The sequence below is a fragment of the Ixodes scapularis genome, unplaced genomic scaffold, assembly GCF_016920785.2.
Source record: "Ixodes scapularis isolate PalLabHiFi unplaced genomic scaffold, ASM1692078v2 PGA_scaffold2__306_contigs__length_199485367, whole genome shotgun sequence".
Taxonomy (NCBI): Eukaryota; Metazoa; Arthropoda; class Arachnida; order Ixodida; family Ixodidae; genus Ixodes; species Ixodes scapularis.
In genome coordinates, this window is record NW_024609857.1 from 23,861,347 (window position 1) to 23,888,545 (window position 27,199).

Here is a 27,199-nt window from a genome sequence, read left to right on the forward strand (position 1 = left end):
CAGTGCAAGAGACCACAGGAGTGACACCCTTCCAGCTGGTGTACGGCCGGGCGGTGACGACTATGCTGGACTCTATGTTGCCGCACGAGTCAGTCGACGACGGGAGCGATGACGCCCAGGTGGTTGCTCAACGGGCAGAAGAGGTCCGCCAGCTAGCCAGACTACGAATTCAAGACCAGCAACGTGTCGACGCCGGCCGCTACAATCTTCGCCGGCGTGACGCCCACTTTCAACCCGGAGACCGGGTGTGGGTCTGGACACCAATACGGCGCCGCGGTCTCAGCGAGAAGCTTCTGAAACGCTATTTCGGACCCTACAAGATCATCCGACGGCTCGGCGATCTGAACTACGAAGTCCTTCCCGACGGAACGCGCCCATCTGCAAGACGTCAGCCGCGACCCGAGGTGGTACACGTCGTCCGGCTGAAGCCGTATTACGAACGATAGAACTTTTTACTCTTGTCGACGAGTGAACTGTGAACTCTTAACTCTGAACTGTGAACTGTGAACTGCGGCTCGCGATTCTGCTGTCGTTTTGTTTTGGTTTTTTTTTTTTTTTGTTTTGTGCTGCATCGGGACGATGCGCTTTTAAAGGGGGGGATAATGCCGCGCGCAGGGTCACGGAGTTCTAGAACTTTCTTGTTTATTCTTGCTCCGTACATAACTTCTGTCGTTTATCCCTGCTTATGTTGTTCTAGAAAGTGTGTGTTCATTCTCGCCCCGAGCGCGCTACGCTCGAACCTTCTCCGCCGAATCTTCGAGATAGTGACTCACTCTAGATAAGACGCCGCTCGCTACATTGTCGAGTCAGTCTCGCCTCAGCGTTTGATCGTGCTGCTTCGCCGCCTTCGACGCCCGCGACGTTCTGTTGTTATCTTTCTTTTGTACCCTTTTATTTTTGGCACAAGTTCGCCACATTAAACGTTTATTTATTCCTGTTTATTTCTTGTTTATTAGTCACCACCCGTGACAATATGAACAATGCCCACCTGGGAGCAAGCTCACAAACTAGTGTGAAGACGACGAACATCCGCCGTTTTTGCTCTATTCTTAATATTTTACCATCTCTAACCTGAGCTCTGAAGAAAAAAATGCATAAAACTTTTTGCGAAACTACGTTCGCGTACCTAATTTCAAGAATGTACGTGTTGAATTCCAATCTTGCAAGGCGTGCCAAATGTGTTAGTCCTTACGCGGCCGCACCCTGTGTATGATGACGACGTATCATACACAGGGTATGTGACCCTATATTGGACATTTCGTCCAACAGGGTCAAAATGTCCCCAGGGTCATTCATTCCATGCCAAAGGAGACGACAATTTTCGTCATATTTTGGAAATGCGTGAAAAAAATAATATGAATAAAGACACATTTGAAAGTAAGGATGACTAAGTTTGAGGGCTGAATTATGTTTATTTTTGCTGACGTCATGCTCCAAAGTGCCGGGAATTTGAGAAAACCTCCTGTATTTCAAAAAATTGCTGAAAAAAAGCTATTTTTACCACATAATTTTACGTTTGCACGCAATCAAGCATAAATATATTCTATCTTATCTTGAAAAGAAAACACCTTACGCCGCCATTTTGGGTCCAGACAGGCACTCCAAACCGAAGTAAATATTTAAGATTTCTTGATTTTTTTTAGTCAACTTAAAATTAAAATTTAACTAAGAAACTTTTTCTACTTATTTTCATAAACCTTATACTCGACTAGGTTTCATTACAACAGTAAAACATTATTCGGACAGTTTTTAATTAAATGGTGAGTATGACACTTTCTTCAAAAACTGCCCAATAGAGGGTAAAAAAAAAGCCATGTGGGCAACGGTGCTCGCATTTTCTGAAATAGCCAAAAGTTTAACCGACCCCATCTGTTCAACATATCAAAAAATTGGAAAAGTACTTTTTTGTTATTATAGAGAAATTATTTTTTTAAATATGAGACAGAACGGCATCACCTCCAGGCGTCCACCTCGTCGGGAACGCACGCCGTCGTCTGCTACGGTCGAGTGAAACACTGCACGGGGTACTTACTTTCGTTAATTATATTTGTATAGCTAAAGCTGAGGATCTTGACATTATGACATGTCTATTTATAGTGACTAGAGAGTGCATATTTTTTTTCTCTAAACTATATGTCCGGGTGCGCTTGCAAGTTGAATAGCGACAACTCGAAATATTGTTTGGGATACTTTTTATCAAAGGCGGAACAAAGCACATTTGCAGCTGACCGACGTTTTTGTTTCTTATGTAGATAAATATAAAATATAGTCAAGAAATACTATATCACATTTAGAATATCAGTGTTTCATTAGCTTTCAGTTCATGTCATAGGCTAGAACACTTCGCACGTCTGGAACGTCACGGGTGTGAACCGTCTGCCGCGATGTCTTAAATTCGCATGGAAAACTTCCTGCACGATGGACGTGGGTGTTATTTTAGCCACCACGTAATAATATTCTTTTGGCACGCTAATTTGAAGGCTTTAACTCCCCTTTACATGTGCTCAGGTGACTGGAGACAGAGCCGTCGTCTACTAACCGAGTTTGTGAACGCAGACGGTTCATCAAAATTGGTTAGCAGACGGCGCGTCTTCCCTTTTTGGTCATACTGCGTTTGCTTGTAAAAAATGAAATAGTGAACGCTGGAGATCGTCAACGATGCCGAGCGATAACGGTGATTTTCCTCCTTTTCAACGAAAAGGTATTGGGGTGAAAATACATAGTGCAACTGAAATACAGAGAGTGAAACATTAAAATAAACAGAACATTAAGAGTGGATATTCAGGCCAACGGCCATTCGAAGGTTATAACACAACAAAAGCATGTTGCGTGTTTACCACTTGTAAAATATATGTCTCCCCTGTATGAAAAAACGTTCTGTGTTGTGCTCCTATCGAAAACCCCTAAATATGAGTATTCGCCTGCCCTTTCTGGTATATTGATATCTTATCTGAGTGACATCTGTACATAGTATTTCTGGACTATATATGACAATCATGTACATAAGAAAAAAAGAAATGTCGATGAACTACAAATGTGCTTCGTTTCGGCTTTGATAAAAAGTATCCCAAACAGTATTCGAGTTGTCGCTATTCAACTTGCAAGCGCACCCAAACATATTGTTTAGACAAAAAAAAAATATCCCCTTTCTAGTCACTATAAATAGACATGTCATAATGTCAAGATTCTTAGCGTTAGCTATAAAAATATAGTTAACGAAATCAAGTTCCCCGTGAAGTGTTTCGCTCGACCGTACCAGACGACGGCGTGCGTTGCGACGAGCTGGACACCTGGAGGCGATGTTGTTCTGCCTCATATTTAAAGAATAATTTCTCCAAAATATCGAAAAGTACTTTTCTAATTTTTTTATATGTTGAACAGATGGGGTCGGTTAAACTTTTGGCTATTTCAGAAAATGCGAGCACCGTTGCCCACATGGCTTTTTTTTTACCCTCTATAGGGCAGTTTTTGAAGAAAGTGTCATATTCACCATTTATTTAAAAACTGTCCGAATAATTTTTTACTGTTGTAATGCAACCTAGTCGAGTATAAGGTTTATGAAAATAAGTAGAAAAATTTTCTTAGTCAAATTTTAATTTCAAGCTGTCTAAAAAAAATCAAGAAATCTTAAAAATTTGCTTCGGTTTGGAGTGCCTGTCTGGACCCAAAATGGCGGCGTAAGGTGTTTTCCTTTCAAGGTAAGATAGAATATATTTATGCTTGATTGCATGCAAACGTAAAATTATGGGGTAAGAATAGCTTTTTTTCAGCAATTTTTTTAAATACAGGAGGTTTTCTCAAATTCCCGGCACTTTGGAGCATGACGTCAGCAAAAATAAACATAATTCAGCCCTCAAACTTAGTCATCCTTTCTTTCAAATGTGTCTTTATTCATATTATTTTTTTCAAGCATATCCAAAATATGACGAAAATTGCCGTCTCCTTTGGCATGGAATGACCCCCCAAGTTAAAATGTCAGCCGGGTCGAAATATCCACCAATAAAAAAATATATCGTTTTTTTTTTTTTTTAAGTTTTGGAATTTTGACAAAATGTATTTCTAAAGAAAGTTAAACTCGGAACCCAGAAAACGAAAGTGAATTAAGAGCTCCGAAATCACGAAGTGTGCGAAAAATAAAGTGGTCTTTGAAACTTTATCTTCACGCATATAAGTTGTAGGCCATTTTTTTTTGTGTGTGTGTGTTTGAGAAGTTGATTTAGTTACGAAGTGTATGACGAATTCTCCTACGTGCTTTCCCTTCTACGAATTGTCTTTCAACGAACGCTCCAGCCCAGCCTCCTCCGCACCGCCAAGTATGTAGGAGGTTTCGTCTAAGGTTTATTGTACCCTTTTGTCCGTGGGGGCCTTGTAGTGTGGTGAAGTGTAACGTTGTTTGAGGCAACAATGTGCCATTTGAACTGTAGCTCTATGTTAAAAGTTTCTGCTACAAACGTCATTATGTGCAGATCGTTCACTTTCAGTCGAAACATTAATGTTCCAAATTTCAAAATTAGTACAGGGGCGAGAAAATTGTTACACGTCATTTTGAACCAGGATAGTATTCTAGAGTTTGCTCTTTTTTTAATATTTGTCCTCACCTCCTTGACATTATCTTATCTAAATGGCAAGACTTTTACAGTAATTGTGTAGCATTTTTAGTTCTATCAAGCCATTGGTACTACCCATACACAGGCCGTTGGGAGCGGATACAACCCTGTTTTTCTGAGCGCTAACATACTTAAAATTGGCCAGAACGTAACTCCGGCAGTTCGGTACCGGAGCCGAGGTTTTAAGAAGAAAGCGCTATATCTTAATGTTGAACTAACGGCAAACAGAGACTGTACATACTGTGAATTAGGGGTCCATATCACATGAGCGAATGACGTTTTAGCGAACAGCAACATTTGAGCGAATCGACGTTTTAGCGAATGACGGGGGCGCGCGTTAATAACCCATCCGCTGCGCTGCGCTTTCGCCGCTTCGTGGCGACAGTCTGCGGCGGCTCATTACAAAAATGTGAACCCATTTGGCCCACCCGAAAACGCCGCTTCGCGGCGTCCAAGTACTTGCTAAAGTGTCATTCGGTGAAACGTGGGCGTCCGCTAAAACGTCATTCTACCAAGTGAGTGCCTCCCGTGAATTAGAGTTATTTCGCGAGTTTGATACTTGGCAAATTTCTCTAACGAATTCTCGAGATTTAAAGTGATATACTGCGCATAATTAGCGTGGAGTGAATGACCCAAGCAGCACATGGTCTCCCGGATATCCTCAGGATGTCCCGACTTTCCAGGGATGTCCTGTGGATGTGTATAGGACATCTGTGCTGGGGTGATTCTCGGGACCAGTTGTTCGTGATTGTTTTCAAATTACTGAATTTGTGAAAATGAAGTCAGCGAACGCGCCCTATTTAGTCATTGACATTTTTTCGAAGATCGCTCGCACCTTTTAAAGCTTCACTTTTCTCTGAACATTTGGCATCTTGTTCCAACCACTGGGCACGTCCTGGCGGAGGCTGAGCGGGCCGTAATGGTTTTATTACGGCCCGCGGATTGAATAGAAAAAGCTGTTCTCTCCTAAACATCCGCCGGCACAGAAAGATATGGTTTGTCACAAAATGAGAAGGTCGCTCAGATTTGCGCAGGCGGTCATTTTATGACCGTTTGTGCAAGAAAACGCGTGTGGATGTATACTATAACATATGGATTCAAGTCGGTATCGGTGCCAGCAGTGTTAAAATGTAAGTCTACCAGCTAGGTAAGCTGTTTGAAGGGTCAAAATGTCCATCGAGTCAAACTGTCCAAAAATGTCCATTCAGACGAAACGTACATCGACTCAAAATGTCCATCCTGATCAAAACGTCCATCAAGACGGAATGCCCATAAGGTAAAAATGTCTAATAATGGACATTTTAACTTGGTGGACATTTCGTCTCGATGCACATTTTGACCTGGAATCTTTTGGAAACAACTGCATCCGCCCTTGCCTCTTCCTCATGGAGTCTCAAGACTGAGGAACCTGAACTGAGAGCACTCGCAGCACAGCAGCGTCATTCTTTGGTCTCCATCATGAACCTATTACTTCAGCACCTCTTGTTTAATTTCTTTTTTTTTTTTTTATAAAGTGCCTAATATAGCAATGGGAGTTTGAAGGGTTTCCCGGGGCTACCGGATTGATCTTTTATCGTATCTTGACGAAATAAGATTTTTTTCGAGATTATTTCGCGGGAAGGCTTGATTTGAATCACCATAGCGAGATCTCAATAATCATTTAAGGTTGAGATCACCTTGACTTTTATTCTCTATCCCAGTCTCGATCGTACTTCACAAGCCCAGCATTCAAGCTTTCTTTCAGCCCAGTGGTTCTCAACCCTTGATGTTTCGCGGACCCCTTGTGGATCGGCGCAGATGATGGAGGACCCCGTTCGTGGTGACGGGAGGGGAAAGGTGGTAATAGGGGTGTGCGAATAGTGATTTTTGAAACCGAATCGAATACGAATCGAATAATTGTGGCACCGAATTGAATACGAATCGAATAATTTTCGAATAGTTTCCGAATAGTAAGTAGACAGCTACTAAAGAAGAGCAAAGAGATAATCAAATTATTTTATTGTTGGAAATGTTTTCTTAAACTTATTGTAAAAACGCGACTAGACGATAATGATTAGAGTTCAACTATATATAACTAAATAAAGGCAAAAGCTACTAAAATATTAGAATGTTAAACATAATAACACGGTTCACGCATTTGCTGAATATAAAATCCCAGTTCACTTGAGCCTGGTACATCCTGAAGATTTGTACTTAGTAGGAACTCTACATTCTCTTCTTATTCCTTGTTGTAGCAGATGTCCTTGAATCGAGGATCAAGAAAGCTGGCGTGATGTGCCTGTGTGCTTACGTCCCGGAACCTTGTTTTCACTGATTTCAAATTTCGTTTTCAACGAAATTTGAAATATTCCCGTCGTGTTCAAAAATAGGTTGAATATGATCCACAATATCCGTAAATGACAATCGCACGTTTGTATTTTGAGCCTGGAGGCTGTATTTTTCGCTATAAACGGCCCACTCTGGCAAGCGCTCGGAGAAGGCCCAGCGGAGACCACGTGACATCCAACGCAATCGTGACGTAGGTCGTCTCGGGACGAGCAAAGCTACAGCGAGGCTGACGTCGAGACTCGAGAGGATGGCCTAGTCGTTCCAGCCACCGAAGCGGCTGCTTTTGTACGAATTTTGAGTGACGGGTTAATCTTCTATAATCTTGTAGGGGGACAATAGCGACTTCTGCGACACACAAAAGGCATTCTCGGGAAGAGGGGAGTTCCTCCTTCCCCTCTTCTCTCGTCGTGGCCGGAGGCGAGACACTCACTCCGCCCCGCGACAACTTTTCTTGGCAATGCAGTGGAACGTACAGGCCCGCGTCCCCTCTCCCATCTTGAGTGTGCGCGGGCTCTTCTCCTCTCCCCGGAAATGGGGGAGGAGGAGAGCCTGCGTACACTCAAAATGGGAGAGGGGACGCGGGCCTGTACCTTCCACTGCATTGCCAAGAAAAGTTGTCCTAGACGGGCATTACAAGCGAGGCGTTAGCGACATCCACCAGGTGCTCTTTGCTAATCGTTTAATTCGTTTTAAAATTTATTTTCGAGACTTTTTTAACAAAATATTGGTATGTTCGATGTGATACTGCTCATTTGAACACATATAGACCATAAAATAAGCGCCGAAACGCATTGTCTTGTACCACTTGCGAACTCAAAAAGCAACATCTTCACACATTGAACAAGTTGAACAACTAAGGAAAGTGTTGGGAAAGACTCGACACAAGCAGCTGTTGTTGCTTGTTCAATTGGTTGCATGAGAGCGGCCGAAAAAATTTTACACTCTACTGCGCTTTCTCTTTGAACAACTTCCCGCTTCTATAGTCGGTTACAGGTTAAGAAAGTAGCGGCAAATGCCCCTCAAAAGGAATCATATATCCCTCCGCCACCTAGGTATCCAATAGCGTCCCATCGTTTCCGTGACGTCGCGGCCAACGCGCGAGGAGGGTCTTGCCTTTTGTACATATTTGCTTTATCTTTCGACTTTGACTTAGCATTGTGGAAGCCACGAGAGGAGAGATTAGAGTTTTCCCCCTCCGATGGAAACAAATACGACTTTCGGGGATTAGCTTCCCCTTCCGATGGATACAAAGGCTCCTTTCAGGGGCTCGGTTCCCCCTCCAATGGATACAAAGGTCGCTTTCTTAAAAAGTGGGATCGGAGACAAGTTGGAATCCATTGAAGCGGAACAAGGAGCGTTTTCTGTGAACTCTTCTTTCGACTGCGGAGAGATTTGAAACGGGCGCATCAAGCTTGTGGAAGGAGCTTCTCCTACCTTCTTGACTTGTAACCGACTATAGCACTTTTACTTCGCTTATACAGAGCGGCGGTACCGTTGCAACCAGTTCTGAAACGTCTCCACGACAAGCTTTCAGAAAGCGTGCACGAGCATCTGTTGCAAAAGCGGTCCCTAAAGGCTGAACCGCATGTAAGCGATTTAGCGAGCGACGAGAAGAACGACAGCAACGAGAGTCAGCGACGAGCGACGATTTCTCACTGTCGCTGGTCACGTCGCTCGGTGTTTGGATTTCTAGAAAACGTCCTCACCGCTTTGGTCGCTTGCTCACGCCACTCCATGCAGTTTGCCTCATCGCGCGACCGACCGAGCGACAGCGAAGCGGGTCGACGTCGACTGTCTCGCCTCTCGGCAAATCGCTTACATGCGGGTTATACTTAGCACAGTCCATAATGGGGGCAACAACAACGTACGTACAGAGAGAAACTGCTGCTGATGATGATGACAATCATTGTCTAGGAGAAGAGGGTACGTATTTCCATCTTGCGGGCACGTATGGCAGGCGGTAACCGGACAAAAGCTCACCGGACAAAAGCTCACCGGATAGAAGCTCACCGGGCAAAAGCTCACCCGTTTTTTCGCAGACCCGGACAAAAGCTCACCTCATTTTTTTTTCGTTACCCGGGCGAAACACGGGCTGAAATAAAATGCGGACGTGATGGACATTGCACCATTCTTAGGTGAACTTGTACCCCATCTCACGCAAGGGTTTACTACGGTTGATCGAATGCCATTTCGTCGAAACATGTTTTAGAGAACGGGCACGTTTTATCAAAGCACGGTTTAGAGAAAGCAGAGCCTCAGTTTAGAGATATGCTGTTTATCGAAAAGGGGACGCTGTTTAAAAAAGGCTTTTCTACTTCGCGCGTGTATAACTAGTGCGCGTGTAAACCCAAGCCCCCTGCTGCGCTCCCGCCGCTTCGCGGCGGCAGTCTGCGGCGGCTCATTACAAAAATGTTAACTCAACTGACTTATCCGTACACGCCGCGTCGCGGTGGCCGAATTCGCTAAAAGGAGGCTCATCGCCTTTTTCTCTAAACTACCAACATGAAATTTTCTTCTGGTGAGCTTTTGTCCGGGTCTGTTAAAAAATGGGTGAGCTTTTGTCCGGTGAGCTTTTGTCTGGGATTCATGGCAGGCGTGCTGGCGCGTTGTGGGACGCCTGGGAAGGGAATTTCGCGGAGCGACACCGTAACGACTATTCGGAAATTATTCGAAAAATATTATTCGATTCAATTAAGGAATCGAATAGGGTAATATTCTATTCGTTATTCGAAAATTGTGAATATTCGCACACCCCTAGTTAATTATGATAGTTATTTGATAAATGGATTTAACTAAGGGCTAGTGTGAAGTAGACTTCTCTTATTGATATATACTCGAAGATATTTACCCGAAAATTGGAACGTTCCTTCTCAATATGAGAAAAGACAACTTTTATTACCGGGCTTGACTGATGAGGCAGGGCTTCGCGGAACCCTAAAATGCCTTCGCAGCCCCCCAAAGGGTCCGCGGACCCCCATTTGAGAACCACTGCTTTAGCCATTCCATATGTGTTAATTTTGTGTCGAGACGCCCGTCGTGAAACATTTATGGTTTCGTTTGTTCTGTTGCTTCTACGTCTTTTTTTTTTGTCTGAATTTTGTTGAACGTGTTATTTTCACACCAAAACAAACAAAACAAATAGCGCTATAGCAAAAACAAAAGCAACAAAAAACAACAACAAAGAAATTAGGACAGATAAACAATCAGGAGACGGATGCACGTGCGGCGCAGTGACTAACAGGAAGGCGCCCAGCAGATAGCCCCGGATAGGCCGTGAAAGGTTGACGTTGAATTTGCGCGACCGACCAACAGGTTAGTCAAGGCATCGTCAAGGGCAAACTCGACGAGGGGACAACCTTCCATGCGCTGCATAATTTCGCTCGCCCACCCCCCGAACGTGGGCGTGGCCGAGAGCAACGTGTAATGTTTCAATCCCATAAAAAAAAAAAAAAAAAAAAAAAAACACGCACACAACACGTTGCCCTACTAACTAGAAAGGCATATACACATAGCCGTGCGTGTGTGGCACTGAAAAGAAGCAACGAATGAATGAATGCCGTGTCACATCTCTAAATGACACCGCCGAACAATAAAATCTGTAAAAAAACATCAAAACAAATGATTTTTTCTTTTTTTGACGGGCCTGGATAATTGTCTGGTCAGTTTTGGCACGCTGCGACATACCGTTGATAAGAGCAACTTTATCGTTTACTTTTACTTCTGTTCCTGTATGGACGGCCTAGGCGCGTACAAAATATGAGAGGCGCCCCAGGGGGGGGGGGGGGGGGGGGGGGGGGGGGTAAGAGGTATATTACAGAAACGAAGATAGTGAGAACGTTTAATAGACACAGATTTAATTTCATACTGATATTCGTGAGTGTACAGGTGTGCAGTCTCAAAATGGGTGCGCACATAGTTACCGTTGTTCATACTTCCTGAAATGCTCAACGACAGAAGTATAACGAACAGCGGAGCTAAGTTAAAATATAGTTTTAGGCTTTGAGACTCCCGGATTTCTGTACTGAGTCAGAGCCCCGTACATAACATTTCTTTTTTCTGACTTGTAAACTCATTTCCCTCAAAGAAAACTCCCCCGCAGCGAAAGCTGTCGGTTTCCTTCACACAAGAATTGATATGACTCCAAGAAAAAGCCGACAAGAAAAAAAGAAAAAATACATAAAAATTAACTTGTCCTTCAACTACAGCTACGGAAATGTTTTAGAGAATATGAAAGAGGAATTGTAGCCGCTAAAGGTTAGCGCTTTTTGGAGCTCAAAAACACAAGGGGCGCATTGAGAGGGAGGCAACGGCCTTAGAGAGAAATGTTTATTTTTACACGCGCGATTCAGAGCTGCTGTGCGAGAACTGATTGTTTGCGTTTCGGAATCCTAGCGTGTGCGGTTTGGAGATTCCAAAGTACGCGGGGTCAACCGAGTTCCCCTTCGCGAGAGCGAGAAGCAGCTCAGACGAAAACGAAACTAAACACAAAACGAAAATGAGCAGATTGCAGTCGTGCGTCTGCTCTGCTACGCCGTCTGCTCGTCTGGTTTCGAGGCTTCACTCGTTTCGCCCATTTTGCCCCTGGCGGGGCGTTGGAAAACGAGACTAAACACATAGCAAAAGAAAAATGACGTCATGCAATGGCGATTTGATATGCTACGGTGACGGGTGGGTCAGCATCGTGAAGCATGTTGGCATATCCTTGTAGTTAACGCAGTTAACGTTGATCATCCACACGGCCCGGGATGTTCTACGCGGAGGACGCGCCCTGGATTGGGAGTGGTGGCCCGCAATTTGCGGCGTGCAGTGCGAACAGCGAGAGCTTCGGCATTTAGGCGCCGTCTACGTCGTTTGGAGGAGTCGGCGAGACAGAGGTATGTGCGTGCTTCTCGTAAATACACTTTGTGGTTTTCGTTGCTTTCCGCCGAGGAATTTAGCGCTTTCGAAGTGCCAAGTCCCTTGTGTGCGTTGTCTTGCTCGGTGTTGTGTTGTTCGCTTTAAAAGCTGTCGGTGTCCGAGCACAGCCCGTACTCAAAAATGACAGCTCGGTTGAACGAAAACAGTTGGGCCACGGAGGACCCTGTCTTCAGGCGAGAAGCGACGCTGTGGGAATATATTACATATCGTGTCGTCGTGTGCAACCATTTACACGCGGAAAATAACAAAAGGAGGCGAGAAAATCTTGCGAATTTAACCGCGCATATCGTAGAGTTTGTCGCTGGCATCCATTGCACGGTGCACAGATGTCAAACGGGGTTGGGCAGCCCCGAAGAAAAAAAAAAGTTGTCGTGTTTTAATTTTTTATTGGATAGTTTGGAAATGCACGTTCTTTTACTGATTTGTTCGTTGCATTGTTAAGGGAGATAGTTTTCAGTCGGTGAGCCACCTCTTCGTTAGTTTTTGGTGAGGAAAACTTGCTGTTTATCGCCTCCGCCGCGCTCCTATACGTCCTAAGCCTTATTTCCGCAAAAACTCGACGGGCAAATGTAATTACGGCTCCACCACTCTGAACGCCGGTAAAAGTGAGCTCGTTTTCGTCACTAAAAGTGAGCATTTCCTAAGCTCTCTGTGCGACTTTTATCCGTAGTGGGTGCTTGTGTGTGATGCCGTTTGGCGTCGAAGTAGGTCATGACTGCTGACTGTCTGCATTTCGGTTTCTCGAATCTCGTCTTTCGCCAGGTTATACGTAGGATTCACTCGCAAAACGTCTTGGCTACGCTCACTTCGATCGTTTGTTAAAGCAGTGCGAGCATTTTATGCCTTCCTTTCAGGTTTTAAAGTAACATAAAAACAGATACGTAAAAAGTTCTGTGTCGCCGTCATCCACATCCGCTCATCGCGACATCGGATCGTATTACGCATGCTGCACTACACGACTATGCAAACAAGTGCGACAGAAATATTTCTGGCTCGTCTGTAATTTTCCTCCAAAAATATGGGCGACTTGTTTGCATACAGGCCTGTGTTGTCTGTGTTTTTCACGTCCCGCTTTCGTTATCGTAAATTATACACCAACACGCTCGACCATCTACTGGTTTGTGAACTCGCCTTTCCCTTTTCTCTTACATTATTCTCCTGCACTCGAATGGCGCGTTAAAAAAAAAAAAAAAACAATATGGAAAGACTGCTTTTAATAACACAGTCTGCCTTGTGTCGGTCGTCTTTGCTATGTGCTTGTTAGATTGCCAGAGAGCAAAATTTGCATCCTGGGAAGTGCTCTGCATGTCGATTGGTATACACATAGCATCAATATATTTTCTCCCTTCCTCTTCGTTTTTTATCTTATCGGAAGAACTCCCATTGTGTTCACGTGTAAGAAAAATGCTATCTCTGAGTAGCATACATTTCTCATTCGTGTGACATATAGGGTGGCTCATTCACTCTTATGACCCCAGCAGAAGCGGCTGTTGTGCCAAAAACCTCTATCAGACGTGTGCCAAATATTTTGACGGAAGCTTTCTTTGTCGTTCGTCTCCACCACCATATATTGCCATATATTTCTGGTGTTCCGAGGGGCCTTTGAAATGAACCATACTGTATCAAAGATAGCAAAGACAAACATTCTCCAATTTTATTTACAGTGCACGAGAATGCTGAACTTGCACGCAGGGTTTGCACGGCTCCTTGAAAATTTCAAAACCCCTTGAATTTGTGAAGGCAATTTTCTAGTTCTTGAAAACCCTAGAATTTAAAGTGTCTAAAACCTCTTGAATTTTGTGATTATAGTCAGCAGCATTTTTCTTTTTACAATAACAAGGCATGATTACTATGCATTTTCCTACATTCATTTCAAAATATTCAGCTTCTAAATTTCAGATGAACAGGTTTTACGTAGTAATGCCACAATTAAGACATTTAGTGGATGTTGACTAAGCACTTTTTCACATAAAAAGTAGTTTCAGTTTTGTCGCTTCTACCATTTTCTGGTCTTACGTTGTTTTTTCCTATGTGGTTTGTGGTCATCACACTTCCCCAGCCTGTTTGTTAGCTGTGCTTGGTTGGCTTAGTCCACATATGCTTCACATGGTGCACATGGACATACTGAGGTTGTGTGTGATGCCTGGCAAGTGCAACTTGCAGCGGTTGTGTCTTCCCTTGTGGGAAAACATTTGATACCTCCTTTGAGGGGGAATCAGTGATAGGAAAACCATTTCAGTTGTGAGAAGCACTGTGGCAACATGAAGACGACAGCGGATAGGTCCATGAGTCACTCAATGGACGCCATGCTCAAGTGGTCTGTTGACCAGCAGGCGTAAGGCGAAGGCCTGAACAATGCGTGCAAGATACACGAGCTTGTAATAAAGCGTTTGCCACGTGTTAAAAAAGTCGCCCAATTGTAAAACTACCAGGTTTGGTACGCTACTTTTTTTTAATATATATATCTTTGCAGGGCTTTGAAGGTCATTGAAAACTCTTGAATTTTTGTCCTCAAAACCTTTATGAACCCTGATAACATCTGATGGTTGTCTTATTGCAATCTCTCGAGTGTAGTGATCAGGAATAGGATTTAACTTCTTGTCCCGCACGCTACTCTGCCTAAAATATTAAGGGTCTACTTCCAATAGACCGACCTCACCAACCAGTTTGGCTACGCCACTGCTGTTGTGATGCATCCTAGAAACTTTGGTCTTTTTGCATTTGCAACGACACCCGCAGAGCACGAGCTGCCTCGTGCACTGCCGCCTGCCTCCTGTGAACTAAAGTTTTGGCAGTGGCGCAAAAGCGCTGAATGCATGGTGAGATCGTTCTATTCACATTTTTTAAGTACTTGTCTTTTGACCCTCACACAACGCCTATACTCCATTTATCACTAAGCTAACAGCGGCAGAAGCTGCACAGATGGACCACTTGTCTCTCTGTCATTCTTTCACCAGATATCTATGCTTCTGCTCATTTTCATGCACAGGCAGCGAGGTCAAATGATCAAAGGCAGGCATTTGATTTGTCGAACAAACGCTTAACTTCCACGTCCTGTCAGCATAGCAACCACATGCCAATTTTGTTGTGTTTGCTCAGTGATTGTGAAGCACTCACCAGAGAGCTTCATTATTTGAACACTAGTTGCCACCTGCTTGGCTGAAGTTGTGAATAGCTCCTGTTGGGTTTGGGGCCCAAAACGCATAATGGCAGTTGGTGTTTCATAAAGGGCATCTCGTTCAAGAACCACAGGCAACATTACTGTCTCCTGAAACTTGGGGGCTTTAACCTTTACAGTCGATAAGCTGAAGAAAAAGAAACCCCAAAAATTTGTTCACTGCTTTCTGAATAGTGTGAATGCTGGTCTGTGCACCTTAACTATAGCTGGACCAGTTTAAGGATTTTTGCATCTCCTTGTGTGGATACTTCCCAGTGGTCTTAGTCAGGTTTTATATCTTGAGAATGTAAACAGTGTGCTGTCTCTCTCCTGATGCTGCTCATTTGTGCTTAGCAGCCCAATTTGGTATCTTATCTCTGTTACTCATGCTGTGCTGGGTCAGACTTCCAGTGGTGTGTCCCTGGGTCTGAACTTGTCTGATACATGGTCCTTATCAGTTTGAGTGTGTCTGACCTCTGCCCAAGATAGAGGGAGTTTGACTTCTGCTCATTAGTTTCCACTGCATTCCAAACTTCTCTGCTGTCTAAAGAGAGGCTTTAAAGATACCCATGTTTGAGGGAAAACCTGCATTTGGTTAGATGCTGCTATACTTCGTTTCACAATAACTTGGCGCATGGTGGAGGCTGTGGCCCCCGTGATTCAAGAAGGCCGTTGGAGCAAGGCGCGTGACAACACTCCATGGTCGAAGCCACGGAGGCCTTGTTACCGCCACAGCAGCAGTGCCGTTCGCGACGAAAAGTAGTTCTAGGCTTCTTTTTCTCTTAATGGCAATTGAACTCGTCCAATTGCACCTCTAGCTACACTACGCTAAATGACATGTAAGAAAAACGACGACATTACTTTTCTATGATTCTTAATTCGGATCAAGCCGCTTTGGGAGCAATGTGGCTTTTGAATGATGTTTGAACGATTGCAGCTCTGTAATCGACTGCTTCTGCTCAAAACGTCGTCCTGGCATTAGCACCTGCCACAGATTTTCAGGTAAGTTGTGCGTATGGTTATCTCGTAAACTGTTCCAGAAGGGATCGCTACTCTAGCGGTGGGCAATGTTGCGGTGGTGTACGTTTATCCGAAGTTGGTTGGTTTCACAGCAGACTGCTCTTGGCCAGCAGACGACAGCCGGTTCCTCTGGGCCTCGCATTTGGCAAAATGACACAAAAGCTCCCGTAATGTGAGATCACGTGCCTCGCTCCGACTCTCTTATTGGGTCGCGGGGACTGTAGCCTCTACAGTTAGCCAAGTTACTGTGAAACTGAGTATAGATGCAGCACTAAAGATTTAATATGTTTTGTACGAAGTGCTTGATTATGGTATTAAGATGCCACCCAATAAATTTTTGCGAAATAAAGTCACGCAGAAACAAGACGATAATCGCAAGGGATTCAAGATAATTGCGAAGGAATGTTATGTCAGACTCTGGAAGTCACATTTATTGTTTCATGTCCCGTGACTATGCGTTGTGTGTTCCAAGCTTCTTTTTCTTTTTTTAATCTGTATTTTTTCGGTTTACGGGTTGTCAAAACAATTAGGTTTGGCAAATTTCTTATTAAGATATGGCCTAGACTGCTTTTGTGTTGTCATCTTGCTTGACTGAGGAAAAGGGGGGGCAAGGGGTTCAGTCAGTAGTGAGTTCCTGACCAGTTGTTTTTAACTCTGAAGAAAGCCGGTTCATAGTTTGCTTCTTGTCGTTCACGTCTCTGTGCAAATCTAGGCATGCATCGATATGTCTCTGTGCAAATCTCGGAATTCAATGATACCTTGATGGTATGGATACCATCAAGGTATCATTCTATTTAATGATACCTTGGTGGATATTTTAGTGTTAATTAAAACCCATTTCCACTTTTGTCATATGAGCTCCGGATGAGAGTTCCCATCTTGCAAAAAGTTTCAATCACAATTCATGTTCCAGTACCATTTGCTATGTTCCCTATGTTGTCTTTATATGCATCCTTCTTGGGTTCAGCACAGTGCTTAGCCCACTTGACTGGAACACAAAGCACAAACAGGCTTCTCTGTGCCAAAATAATTGGCATATGACATCACACATTTTTGCAAAACCAGAGACTATGGACGAAAAAGGGGACAATACACACGTCTTGTGTGTTGTCCCCTTTTTTGTCCGTTGTCTCCGGTTTTTAAAATATGTGTAACATCAACCAGCTCGCCTGCCTACTCACTCTATCTTCAATCATATGACATCCCTGGGAATGTGCTTGTGCATACTGGAGGCGTTAGGTAAATGTAGATGGGCTCGAAAGAAGCCACAATGTTTGGCACTACTAGTTCTATAAAACAAATGCATTAATAGAAAAAGGTTCATATCTACCAACGGTAGTCCCAGAGTGTTGTTTCAGTCAGGTGTAGCTCTGTTGTACCCTTCAAAGTTCATGATTTCATGAAAAGAGAAGCTCTAAACATGTTACATAACCAATTGTCATGTAGCTGTTCAGAATGAGGTATGACTTGGGTCTTCTACTTAGACAGGGTTCTCTGAAGTGCAGGGTGGGTGCGCTGGTTTGTGGTTGGTACATGAAGGCCGGGATCGCAAACTACAGAGTTATGACTCGGTTAGCTGTTCTTTAATTTCTATAAAATAAAACAGTGTTTTGCACCTTCTGACATGTTCTAGTTCCTCTCTGCAAGTGCATTCCTATTTCGGTTTAATGCAATCCGCATCGGAGGCTATAGGCTGCATCTTGCTTGAAGTGGGCGGCATATAATTGAGCAGCCAGTTAAGAGCTCGCAGTGCACTTGAGAAAGGTCCAGTATTTGCAAGACGAAATACACTACTGAGGTCGACGTAGCTTGCACACATTTATTGACAGGAGGCTATGTCGCACATTGACCCAGCGACTGCCAGTGCTCGCAGAACGCTGGGCTACAAGCGACACTGCTGGCACTCGTCACACTCTCTGACAGCTGTAGCAAGGTTGCAGTAGTTGAGTGAGTCTATGCATGATGACAATAAATTAAACAGTGCAAAAAAGGACACGGGGACAAGTTTTTGTGTATCTTCCACTTGTTCCTGTGTCCTTTGTGCTGTTTTATCTATTCCCATCAGTAATGTTTCTCGTCGATTGTGGAGTGCTGTGATGTCTGGAGGGCGGCTCGTTCCCGGTGACCACAGTGACGCTCACGACTCGATGGTTGAGTGAATAAATATATATTTACATATGACGAACAACTTTTTACAACACAAAACAAGGGAACGTCACACTTGGCGTACTGTCGCTCGCGACAGCGTAACGCCAACAATGGCGCCTCGGTGCCAAGTCTCTTGCCGCGCACGGCAAGTTCTCTTTCCCGCAAGACAGAGTATGCGGAGCCGTCGGGACCGTGGGAGTAAGCGACTTGCTTCGCGCACGGGCTCGTTCAAACTCAACTTCTCCAAAAAAGGCACGCCGACATTCCGAAGGGAGGCCGGACCTCCCTCTCTCTCTCGGAGTCGCCGACATGGCCTTGACAAAGTCATTTCCCAAGTACCCCGGCGGCAAGGGCGACCACCCGCTCCCGCCTGGGGAACAAAGACTTTGTTTACTTCCCACGCAAGGAAATCTGCTTCCACTTTCAGGAGCTGGCCGCTGCTTGCCGCTAAAGGGAAAAACGTGAGGCATCGGGCGCCTCCAAAAGACGCTTCGTGTGACCACGCCGCTAATTCCCAGAGCTCTTTTGGCTAAGCTCCTTCGGCCATCCCTACACCATCTGTGACAGCTGGCCTACAAATCATCTGTCTACCCGAAGACAGGATGTGCAGCTGCCACCTGGCCTCCACCTTGAATCTCCCCCACCTGATACCCTGAATCCATTCAGAGCTTAGCTGCCAGATTCATCTTATGGACTTAAAAACATGCTGCCAGTGTCTGGGCTATGACGGCTTCACTGTACTTCGCCACTCTGTGTACTTGCCACAGGATATTGCATCTTTTATCTCTTCCACGAGATGTTTTATCACCTCTCGCAACATTTTCTGCTATCTTCTTCGTTCACCTCAACAACATTTTAACTCCCTTAGTGTATGTCGCCTCTCTGGCTCCCAGTCATCAAGAAAAAGTGTGTTCAACATAACATCATTTGCACTAAAACTTCTGCATTGGACACGCAGACAGCAAAACAAATATATTCTTAATTTCGTTTTTTGACCTTCACTTTTAATCACAAGCAACTTTCTACGGAAATTAAGCAGTCATGCAGGTGCTCAGAAACTGTACCGAAGTACAGTACTCGCATGTGGAGTTGATCAGACAGTACGCACAGTGACACCGTGACTGTAGCACGCACCATGCTTGAACGCCTTGCTCACAAAAGGGAGGTCTAAAGATGACTAGAACAAAAAATGGAGATGCTGCTTTTTAAAAATCGCGCATGCACACAAAAAGAACTTTTAGCAACGTCTAGGGCTCTGGGCTGCACTGGCCGATTGGCGACTGGCGCTGCAGTGACGGTTGCGGCTTTGCCTTTTGGCGCCTCTAGGTTTTACCACCGCAAAACAAACTTACTGACAGCTGTCAACTTTTTGTTTTTATTTTGACGTCTATGTTTGCTTTTACTTTCTTTGAGGACTATTGCTTAAAGTTAGCAGCAAGAAAAGAAAAACACAGGACACACACAGATGACACTCAAAAAGAATAGCTGTTTAGCCTCTTATCATTGTCAGATGTACTTTGTTTCACTTTACGATCAACCATGATGTATGCTACAAGCTACCTGTGCCAATCCATGGCTCGTAGCTTGTCGCACAACTTTGTGCTCCCTGCGTCGCACAGCCTAACCGCGGTCGTTTCCCAGGGAACCGGTAACCACCACATGAGATTAGTGTTCCTTCCCGGTTTGGGTTTAGTATCAAATCCTTGATTTCGGTTACTGTTTTGTTCTGGTTTGGGTCCAATGTTAAATGCTTGATTTTAGTTACGGCTTTGTTCAGGTTTTGCCAACGAACGGTTTGGCTCCGGTTTTTGGTTCAAGTTCGGATCGACACACTGATTAGCCTCAATTGTTTTCTGTCGCAGTCCACCACCTAACTCACAACTAGAATATGTTAGCACGCATTTGTTTTTTGCCCACGGTTCGTACGAATTCTTTTCCTGCGCGTTAAACCCCCTGTTGCAGCCCCCGGTTGCAAATAATCCAAAACTAATGGAGTGTGAGGCATTTTAAAGGTTTTATATTGGCAGGCTCTTTGCACAGGCTGAATTTCTTCTATACGGCAGACAAACTGTCAAATGTTTTGAAGGAAACAGCTCACCCTTCAACACTTCTACAGATCGCTAACTATGTGATGTCTCAAATGGTTCAGTATAGCAGGCCTCACCGAGTATGTTGGCGAGCAGTTACACAAGGGAACACACCAAACGCCATGCGACAAACGTGTACAGGCCTTCACCTAAAGGCATTTTTGTTCACTACTTCGGTGTCCTGTAAAGTCGTCCAGTTTTCACTTTTCTCCACACAGCTTAAAGGTTGCCAGCAAAGCTACTACAGCATAGTGGAATGTGCACAATGAGCACACATACTTGGGTAGAAAGATTTGCAGTCAGTACCGACCTGTGCTAAAAGTAAAATACGAAAAAGCACCGGTGTTGTATGTCGAGCGTTTTTATTCAAATGCTGTCAATTTATTCACAGTATTTAGTCTTGCAAGTTCTCCACTGTACAGGCTCTGTGGCCTTTCTGCCAGCCGCCCATGCCTCCCGCATTCTCACTTTTTCCTCAAATAAAGATTGATAAGAGACATGATTGCCTAACTTTTTGGCAACTCCGATTCCGCTGCCCAGATGACCGGCGGCCATGGCAAGTGAGGAATCCATCGCCAGCTCCCTGAGCCACACGCTACTCTCGCCAGTCCTAGTCCATTCCAAGCCGTCCTCGTCGTGCGCCCAGCGCCACCAGCGGCATCCCAGCCTGGACCTGCTCGGCCATGCCGTGCCGGGGATGGCTCACCCGGTCACGCCGCCGCCTTCCGCCACCACGACGCACCAGCGCCACCTGCACCGGCACCAGCGCAATCTGAGCCTGGACTCTGCCATGCGGGCGCTCAATCCGTCCTCGCACTCCGCGGGGGGCGACACGGCGGACCGGCGGAGCCTGGCGTCTGATGACAGCGGCATCTTCAACTCTGACGATGGCGATCGGACCGCCCGGGTGATCGCGGACGTGGTGGCGCTGCCAGCCATTCCGCCGTGTCAGTTGACCCTGCGGCCGCCCGTGCCCGGGGTCATTGACGAGGTCCACTCGCCCGCGTCGCCGCAACGGGTGGGTCCAGAGTTTCCTTTCCAGGTACGACGCTGCTTCTAAGCGTAGCACCCAGTTTTACTGACTTCACAGCACACAAAATATCACACACACTAGCATTTGGGACAAATATACAATGTACACACTACTGTATTCCCTACTCTTTTATATTTCATCTTTGTTTTGTTCATCTGTTAAAGAGTTTCGAGGTCAGCGCTGTGTGTATGTTGTATGTTTGTCCTAAATACTAGTGTGTGTGCAATATTTGTGTGCTGTGAAGTCAGTAATATGTTCAACCAACTCACCGAAGCTGCAGTTTTCACACTGTCTTGTTGCGGCATTTTTGCAGTTCAGTTTTTTGGTGGGATCTAGGAATGTTCTGGAGGACCTCGGAATGATGGCTGAATTTGGCCGAGAGACATGGCTTATTTGTAGCTAGACTAGGCTGACATCAAGAGCAAATTGGCGGAAAATATGGAGTGGGCTAACTTTCGATGTGCAATCAAGAAAAGTTTTAAAAAATTGCTCTTTTTAGGTCGTGTCCCTTCCAAGCTTGTTATGGTGGCAAGGGGCAACGAAGCAAAGACGACTGTACTTCGCAATCAGCAATGTTTGCTTATATCCCGCCATGGCAAACTAGCCGCATTTAAGCCGAGGCCATCATTGATCCCAACACTACTATTGCTAGGAAAGGCCTATCTTTCAGTGTTTAAAAAAATATAGGAAATCAAGCCAAAATTCTAGAGTAACTTTTTTTTCTGAAACTTTCACACTGACTGTGCTCAAAAGTCCCCAAAAAGTCTATGCAAGGGGTGTACATCTACGTGCTTTTTGATGCAGTCTCATTCTTGTCGTTTAGTACTGACAAGCTTTGTTAGTGGATATCTTTTTATATTGGGCACTTTGAACATTGAGACTGATATCAAAATATGTGCCACTTTGTCGGCTTATTTTTTGCTTCCCTACAACGAACACTGGCGCAACCTTTATTGGCGCGAGAATACAAGCTGTCTGCTGGTCTCAAACGAGTTTTCAGTTGTTCTGTGGGATTCTGTAAATGCTCCAGAAAACTTGACAGATTTTGTGGGAGCATCTGAAAGCATTTTCAATCGGGAATTCTAGAATACTGGTCCCCCAGAATGGGATGTTTCACATTTTGTTAAGCAGTTTGTAAGCTGTTTACAAACGACGCTCGTGCATAGCTTTGTTCGTAAATATTATGTTGACCGTTCGAGTAAATTCAGTTTTTCTTGGGGCTCATTGATTCAACTAGTTCCTCTCACCAACCTTGCTTTTACTATGGCATTTTCAGGAGCTGCTTTCGACATCCGAGGAACAGAGGTCTGCTCCGAAGCAGTCGCTGTTGCTGCGGTTGTTTGAGTCCACGCTGTTCGACATGCCCCTGGCCATAGACTACCTGTTCCGTTCAAAAGATTCTGGGGTGCTTGCATACATCGGTAAGTCCGTTTCTCGTTACAATGTTGATCTATTTGGCGAACACTCTCGCGTTTAAAGCTGCTTACCTCCGGCAACCTGCACTTATGTGCGCAGTTTGTATTTGTGCACCATTACCTATAGTTTGACAGGTTAAGAAGCCAGGATATGCTCCGCAACCAACACGCGCTCATTGACTTTCGTCCAGCTTTGACTGCGCGTATGATGAAGTGTTATTGAAGGCAGACAACTCGTGTTGGGAGGCGAAGCATCTACCGAATTCTTAACCTGTTGTCGACAATAAACCATATGCCGTTCGTAAGCATTTTCAGATGATGATGCCGATAGTAGTAATAATTGATCTATTCACACTGTTGCATTCCTGGGCATCTAGAGTAGAGCCTCGGTGGTACATTTTTCGGGTGATCGCGGAGACTTGTACAGTCCAGAGAAACATAACAACCAAATAACGCTTTTGAAAGTCTAGGTAAGACAGGGAGCAACTCTTTCTCAGCATTCATTTCAGATGAACTTTCACGGTTCTGGAGAACTACATATTTACACAAAAATAAAGCAAGACTTTTTTTTTTTTTTGGTTGTGGTTGATTAATAATGGTAATTAAAAGATGTCGACTTAGGAGTGGGCAACAATTCTGTGCCCATTGAGTTAAGACAGATGCTCTCCCTCATCATCCGCGGCTCCTAGGATGCCGATGCAGAGCAGTGAAGCTCTATGCGCGCGCCAGTGCAGAGCACCGAAGCTTATTATGCACGGTGCATGTTTATGAATTAGAAACGATATGCAAAGTGAAAGTAGCGAAACCAGGAAATCCAAGCATCGCAGAAGCATGCGCACACATGCATACATCGGAGAAAGAGATGCAGAGATCAGAAAGAAAAAGAGATGCAGAGCAGCGAAGCTCTATGCGCGCGCCATTGCAGAACATTGAACGCTATTTTGCACAGTGCACGGTTATGAATTTCAAGCTATACAAGAACAGACCCAGGTGGTGCCAGTGCATTGAGTGGAAGTTTCTGGATGTAACCGCTGGGAAAGCGAACGCAGCAAATGAACCGATACACATATCCCTACGGGAGTTCAACAGGACTGGCAGTTGTGATTTTAACAACCGGGAAAACGCCTTGATCGAGAACATCTCAACGAGGTTTTGCTGTATTATGTCTTAGTTATTGGGTGCATGGGAGTGAACATAGGTCATAACCTGTTTCGCCTCCTTTTAAACGGAATGCGTTTTATAGGGTGTTCTCTACGAGAAAATTTTTGTGAACGAGTGTCGCAACAATTGTCGTAGCAAGCGTCGTGAACGAGCGGCACGCCGCGAGCGTTACAGACGTTAAGATTTTATGTGAAGTTAATAAAGTTAGAGCCCCGGCGGGTCTTGAACGGTGGCAGTATGATATCATGTGTGCTGGTGAGAGCAGCAGGTTTTGGGTAAAAATGAAAACCGAAACAAATAAAAATATGTAACAAATATACACCCATCAAATGAATCGATAATAATAAAAAAAGTAAAGTAAAAGTTAAATACTAAAATAAAAATAAATTAAGTAGGAAATAATAAAATAGTAAAACCACAATAAGATATGAAATAAATGCAAAAATACTTGTAAGCTAAACAAAAAATAGATAATAAAGATCTAGAACATTCGACACCATCATCAAGCCTGTATCTTTCGTTTTACAATGATAGCTGTAACTTTTTTTAATTTGAATTTTTTTATTTATATTTCATTTGGTATGACCATATTTCATGCGCAATAATTTCCTCATAACATTTGTGCAGAAAGCCCACTTACTGTTTGTCTTTATCCTTAAACTTGACTGTGCTTATAAAAACATTCCTAAAACTTTCAATGTTCCACAATTCAAATAGCTTTTTAGTTGCACGGGCTCCAGGCAGTATTGGAACGGGGACCTTTGTGACGGAGCTTGGAGCAACAAATCCTAGAAAAAGGGCCTTAAACCAGGACAAGAGTCCTTGTGAGCGACATGGCTAAGTTCAGCAAGTGCTGTTTTGCCTGGTGGTTTTTGCGTGCAGTGGCACAATTTGCGTTCCTTCTCTATTCCAACAGGAAACAGGATGTTCAGCTTCAGCGACGCCGACGTGGACTTTTATCTCCCACAAATCGTCAGCATGTATGTGCATCACAGCGACATTGCCGACTCTCTGCGCCCCTACCTAGTCCAAAGGTAGGTCGCCACCATCGTCTTTTGTGCATGCACACGTTGCACGCGCCTCGCTGTACACATGTCAATGTGAGCACGTCGTGGGCATCCGAATTGTAGTTGCAAAGTAATACCGCAACTCTCTTAGTTGGACAAGGCGAGTCCGTCATCGTCGAGGAAGTTTGATCGTAGGGTAGCGATAGCTGAGGGAATCTTCTAAATTGTGCTTGTAGCTTTGTCTGCACTCGCTCGAGTGCACGTTCGTGAAAATAGTGTCATCCACTTTTTACGCGCCAATCGTCGGTCGGCCAAGAACGTCGAGATGCAAGAGTTGTTGATGGATGAGGACGTAGAAATCCGTAACTCGCATTGAGCGACGTCAGCATTTGTGTCGTGGTTACGTTTGCCGAAACGGATGCGAAAAACCCGTGCAAGTTCGGGGAACCGAGGAGGCGTTTCATGGGACGCAGCTTCACAGGATGCCGCGTGCAACCTTCGTTTCAGGTGCAGCAAAGACACTGACTTCTCCCTGCAACTTGTCTGGCTGCTCTCCGCCTTCTGCTCGGACCCCAACGCGCCGCCCAGGAAGCGCTCCCAGGGGGTTCAGCTCAAACACCTAATACTCTCGGAGGACCTCAGGTATGTCCTGGAGGTTACGCCGACGACTTAAACCGCAATTTTATTTGGAGCTGTTCGGGCAGTCACTTGCTTGTGGTACGGGAAGACGAGAGTTACTCCGAGCCGTAATTTGTACAAGGGAGGATTGCGAGACGGTTGAGAGTAGATTGCTTCGAAGAATCCCTGCACGTAACGCTCCGCGTGTTGCCCATTCCTTTCCGATGGTCTAGCTTCCACTCCAGAGTGCGGCATGACCCTCACGGCTCGCAGGTAATTTAAGAAGCTTAGGACATCGAACAGACTATGGAGCAGGACGACCGGTCCAGTATACTCCTTCCATGTGCCATCGTATAGTCTTGTGTTTACATGTGCGCAAACACTGGCACTATCGGGAGACCAAGAAAATCCGCCCCGTCATTCTATCCGTATCGGTGGGCAACACTACACTATTGTAAATTTAAGGAAAGCTGTACATTCAAAAATGCAAGCACCACATTTGGTCTCAACGGGATGTCTTGAGGTTGGCGAATTGAAACGGAAACTGTGGCCAATGGGTTCCCGAGATGCTTTGCGTGGCACCACGCTGCTAGGATCGCTTCGATTTTGCAAGAGGTCTATTTCGGAGGTCTAACGGCATGTACCTTCTTTCTAGGCCACGTGTTTCCGTCCAGCAGTCCGGCTCATTTTTGGCGGTCTCGACGAAAAAGACGCACCAGCGGTCGCTCTCTGATGCCACAGGTCAGTTGTGTGGTCTTGGGAGGGGTATGGAGCTGCACTTGCTTCTTGTGAACTGAGGTCAGGTGCGTGACCTCCTGCCAAGATCGAGAGACTGTCTTCTGCCACTATTGGCACGGATGGAACTGCTGTGCCATTGTGCACCTAATGACGTTTCATGCGCCGCACTGATACCAAAGTATAAATAAGATGGAAATTGCACCAAGGTGCGCCCAAACTGAAATTATAAATGAGCCTCGTCGAAACTAGCCGTCTCGCAGTTTTTGTTGGCAACATTGACATGGGAACTTCCGGCCCAAAGGGAACGCCGGTGGATCCGAATCCAAAGCTCAGTATCCGAAGGTCGCACCCATAGTTATATCTCGTTTTAGCTTAAAACAGCTGTTACAGCATCCCTCATTGCAGTGCTCCTGCCACCAGACCTCTTTGAAGAATTCACTGTCACTCTGCTTTGCCCAAGTCCACATGCAGATGATGCTACAAGTGTGAGCTCTGGACTTTCATTGTCTCTGCCAAGAATGCGCACTCGTGCAGTGTAAGCACTGTTCAAGGCCACATGCTGGTGCTTGTAGCATCAGCTGCGTCTGGACACAAGCTGAAACAAAGTATAGCTGTCTTTGCTGTGTGCTTTCCTGGAGTCACTTAATCTGAGTAGTGGAACAGACAGCTCCGCCATTTTGCGTTAAACTCAAATGTATTTAAGTTGGCATGCCTCCCTCTTGGCTGTACTTGTGTGACTGGATGTTTTCACTGTTTACAAAAATCTCAATCCACACGTAAAAAATCAGTCCAGCCAACGCTCGCTCATAATTGCATCACACGCGTGCATCACACACAAGCACAGCAATGAACGTGCCTTAATACGCTTTTGTGGAAAGGTGTATTGCAAGCCCGCAGCCCGTGTTGGCCCGCCTCAAGGCTCCGCGCAGAAAACGTGGGAACATAACAAAGGCGAGCGAGCAG

General features: G+C 45.0%; 1 protein-coding gene across 5 annotated transcripts in view; it reads left to right on the plus strand.

Annotated features, from left to right (window-relative positions):
• Positions 1–11,498: 11,498 nt before the first annotated feature.
• LOC8035929 (phosphatidylinositol 4-kinase beta) overlaps positions 11,499–27,199 on the plus strand; it is a 32,241-nt gene continuing 16,540 nt past the window's right edge. For 2 of the 5 annotated variants that reach the window (XM_029985941.4, XM_040499343.2), the window contains exons 1-6: positions 11,563–11,809; positions 20,805–21,282; positions 22,574–22,718; positions 24,790–24,907; positions 25,388–25,522; positions 26,154–26,239. In XM_029985941.4, the coding sequence (XP_029841801.3) occupies positions 20,818–21,282; positions 22,574–22,718; positions 24,790–24,907; positions 25,388–25,522; positions 26,154–26,239 (949 nt within the window). In that variant the 5' untranslated portion in view covers positions 11,563–11,809; positions 20,805–20,817. Of the gene's footprint in view, positions 11,810–15,758; positions 15,849–15,946; positions 16,012–20,804; positions 21,307–22,573; positions 22,719–24,789; positions 24,908–25,387; positions 25,523–26,153; positions 26,240–27,199 lie in introns of those variants that run through there. The other 3 variants (XM_029985939.4, XM_029985938.4, XM_029985940.4) reach the window with 3 other exon arrangements.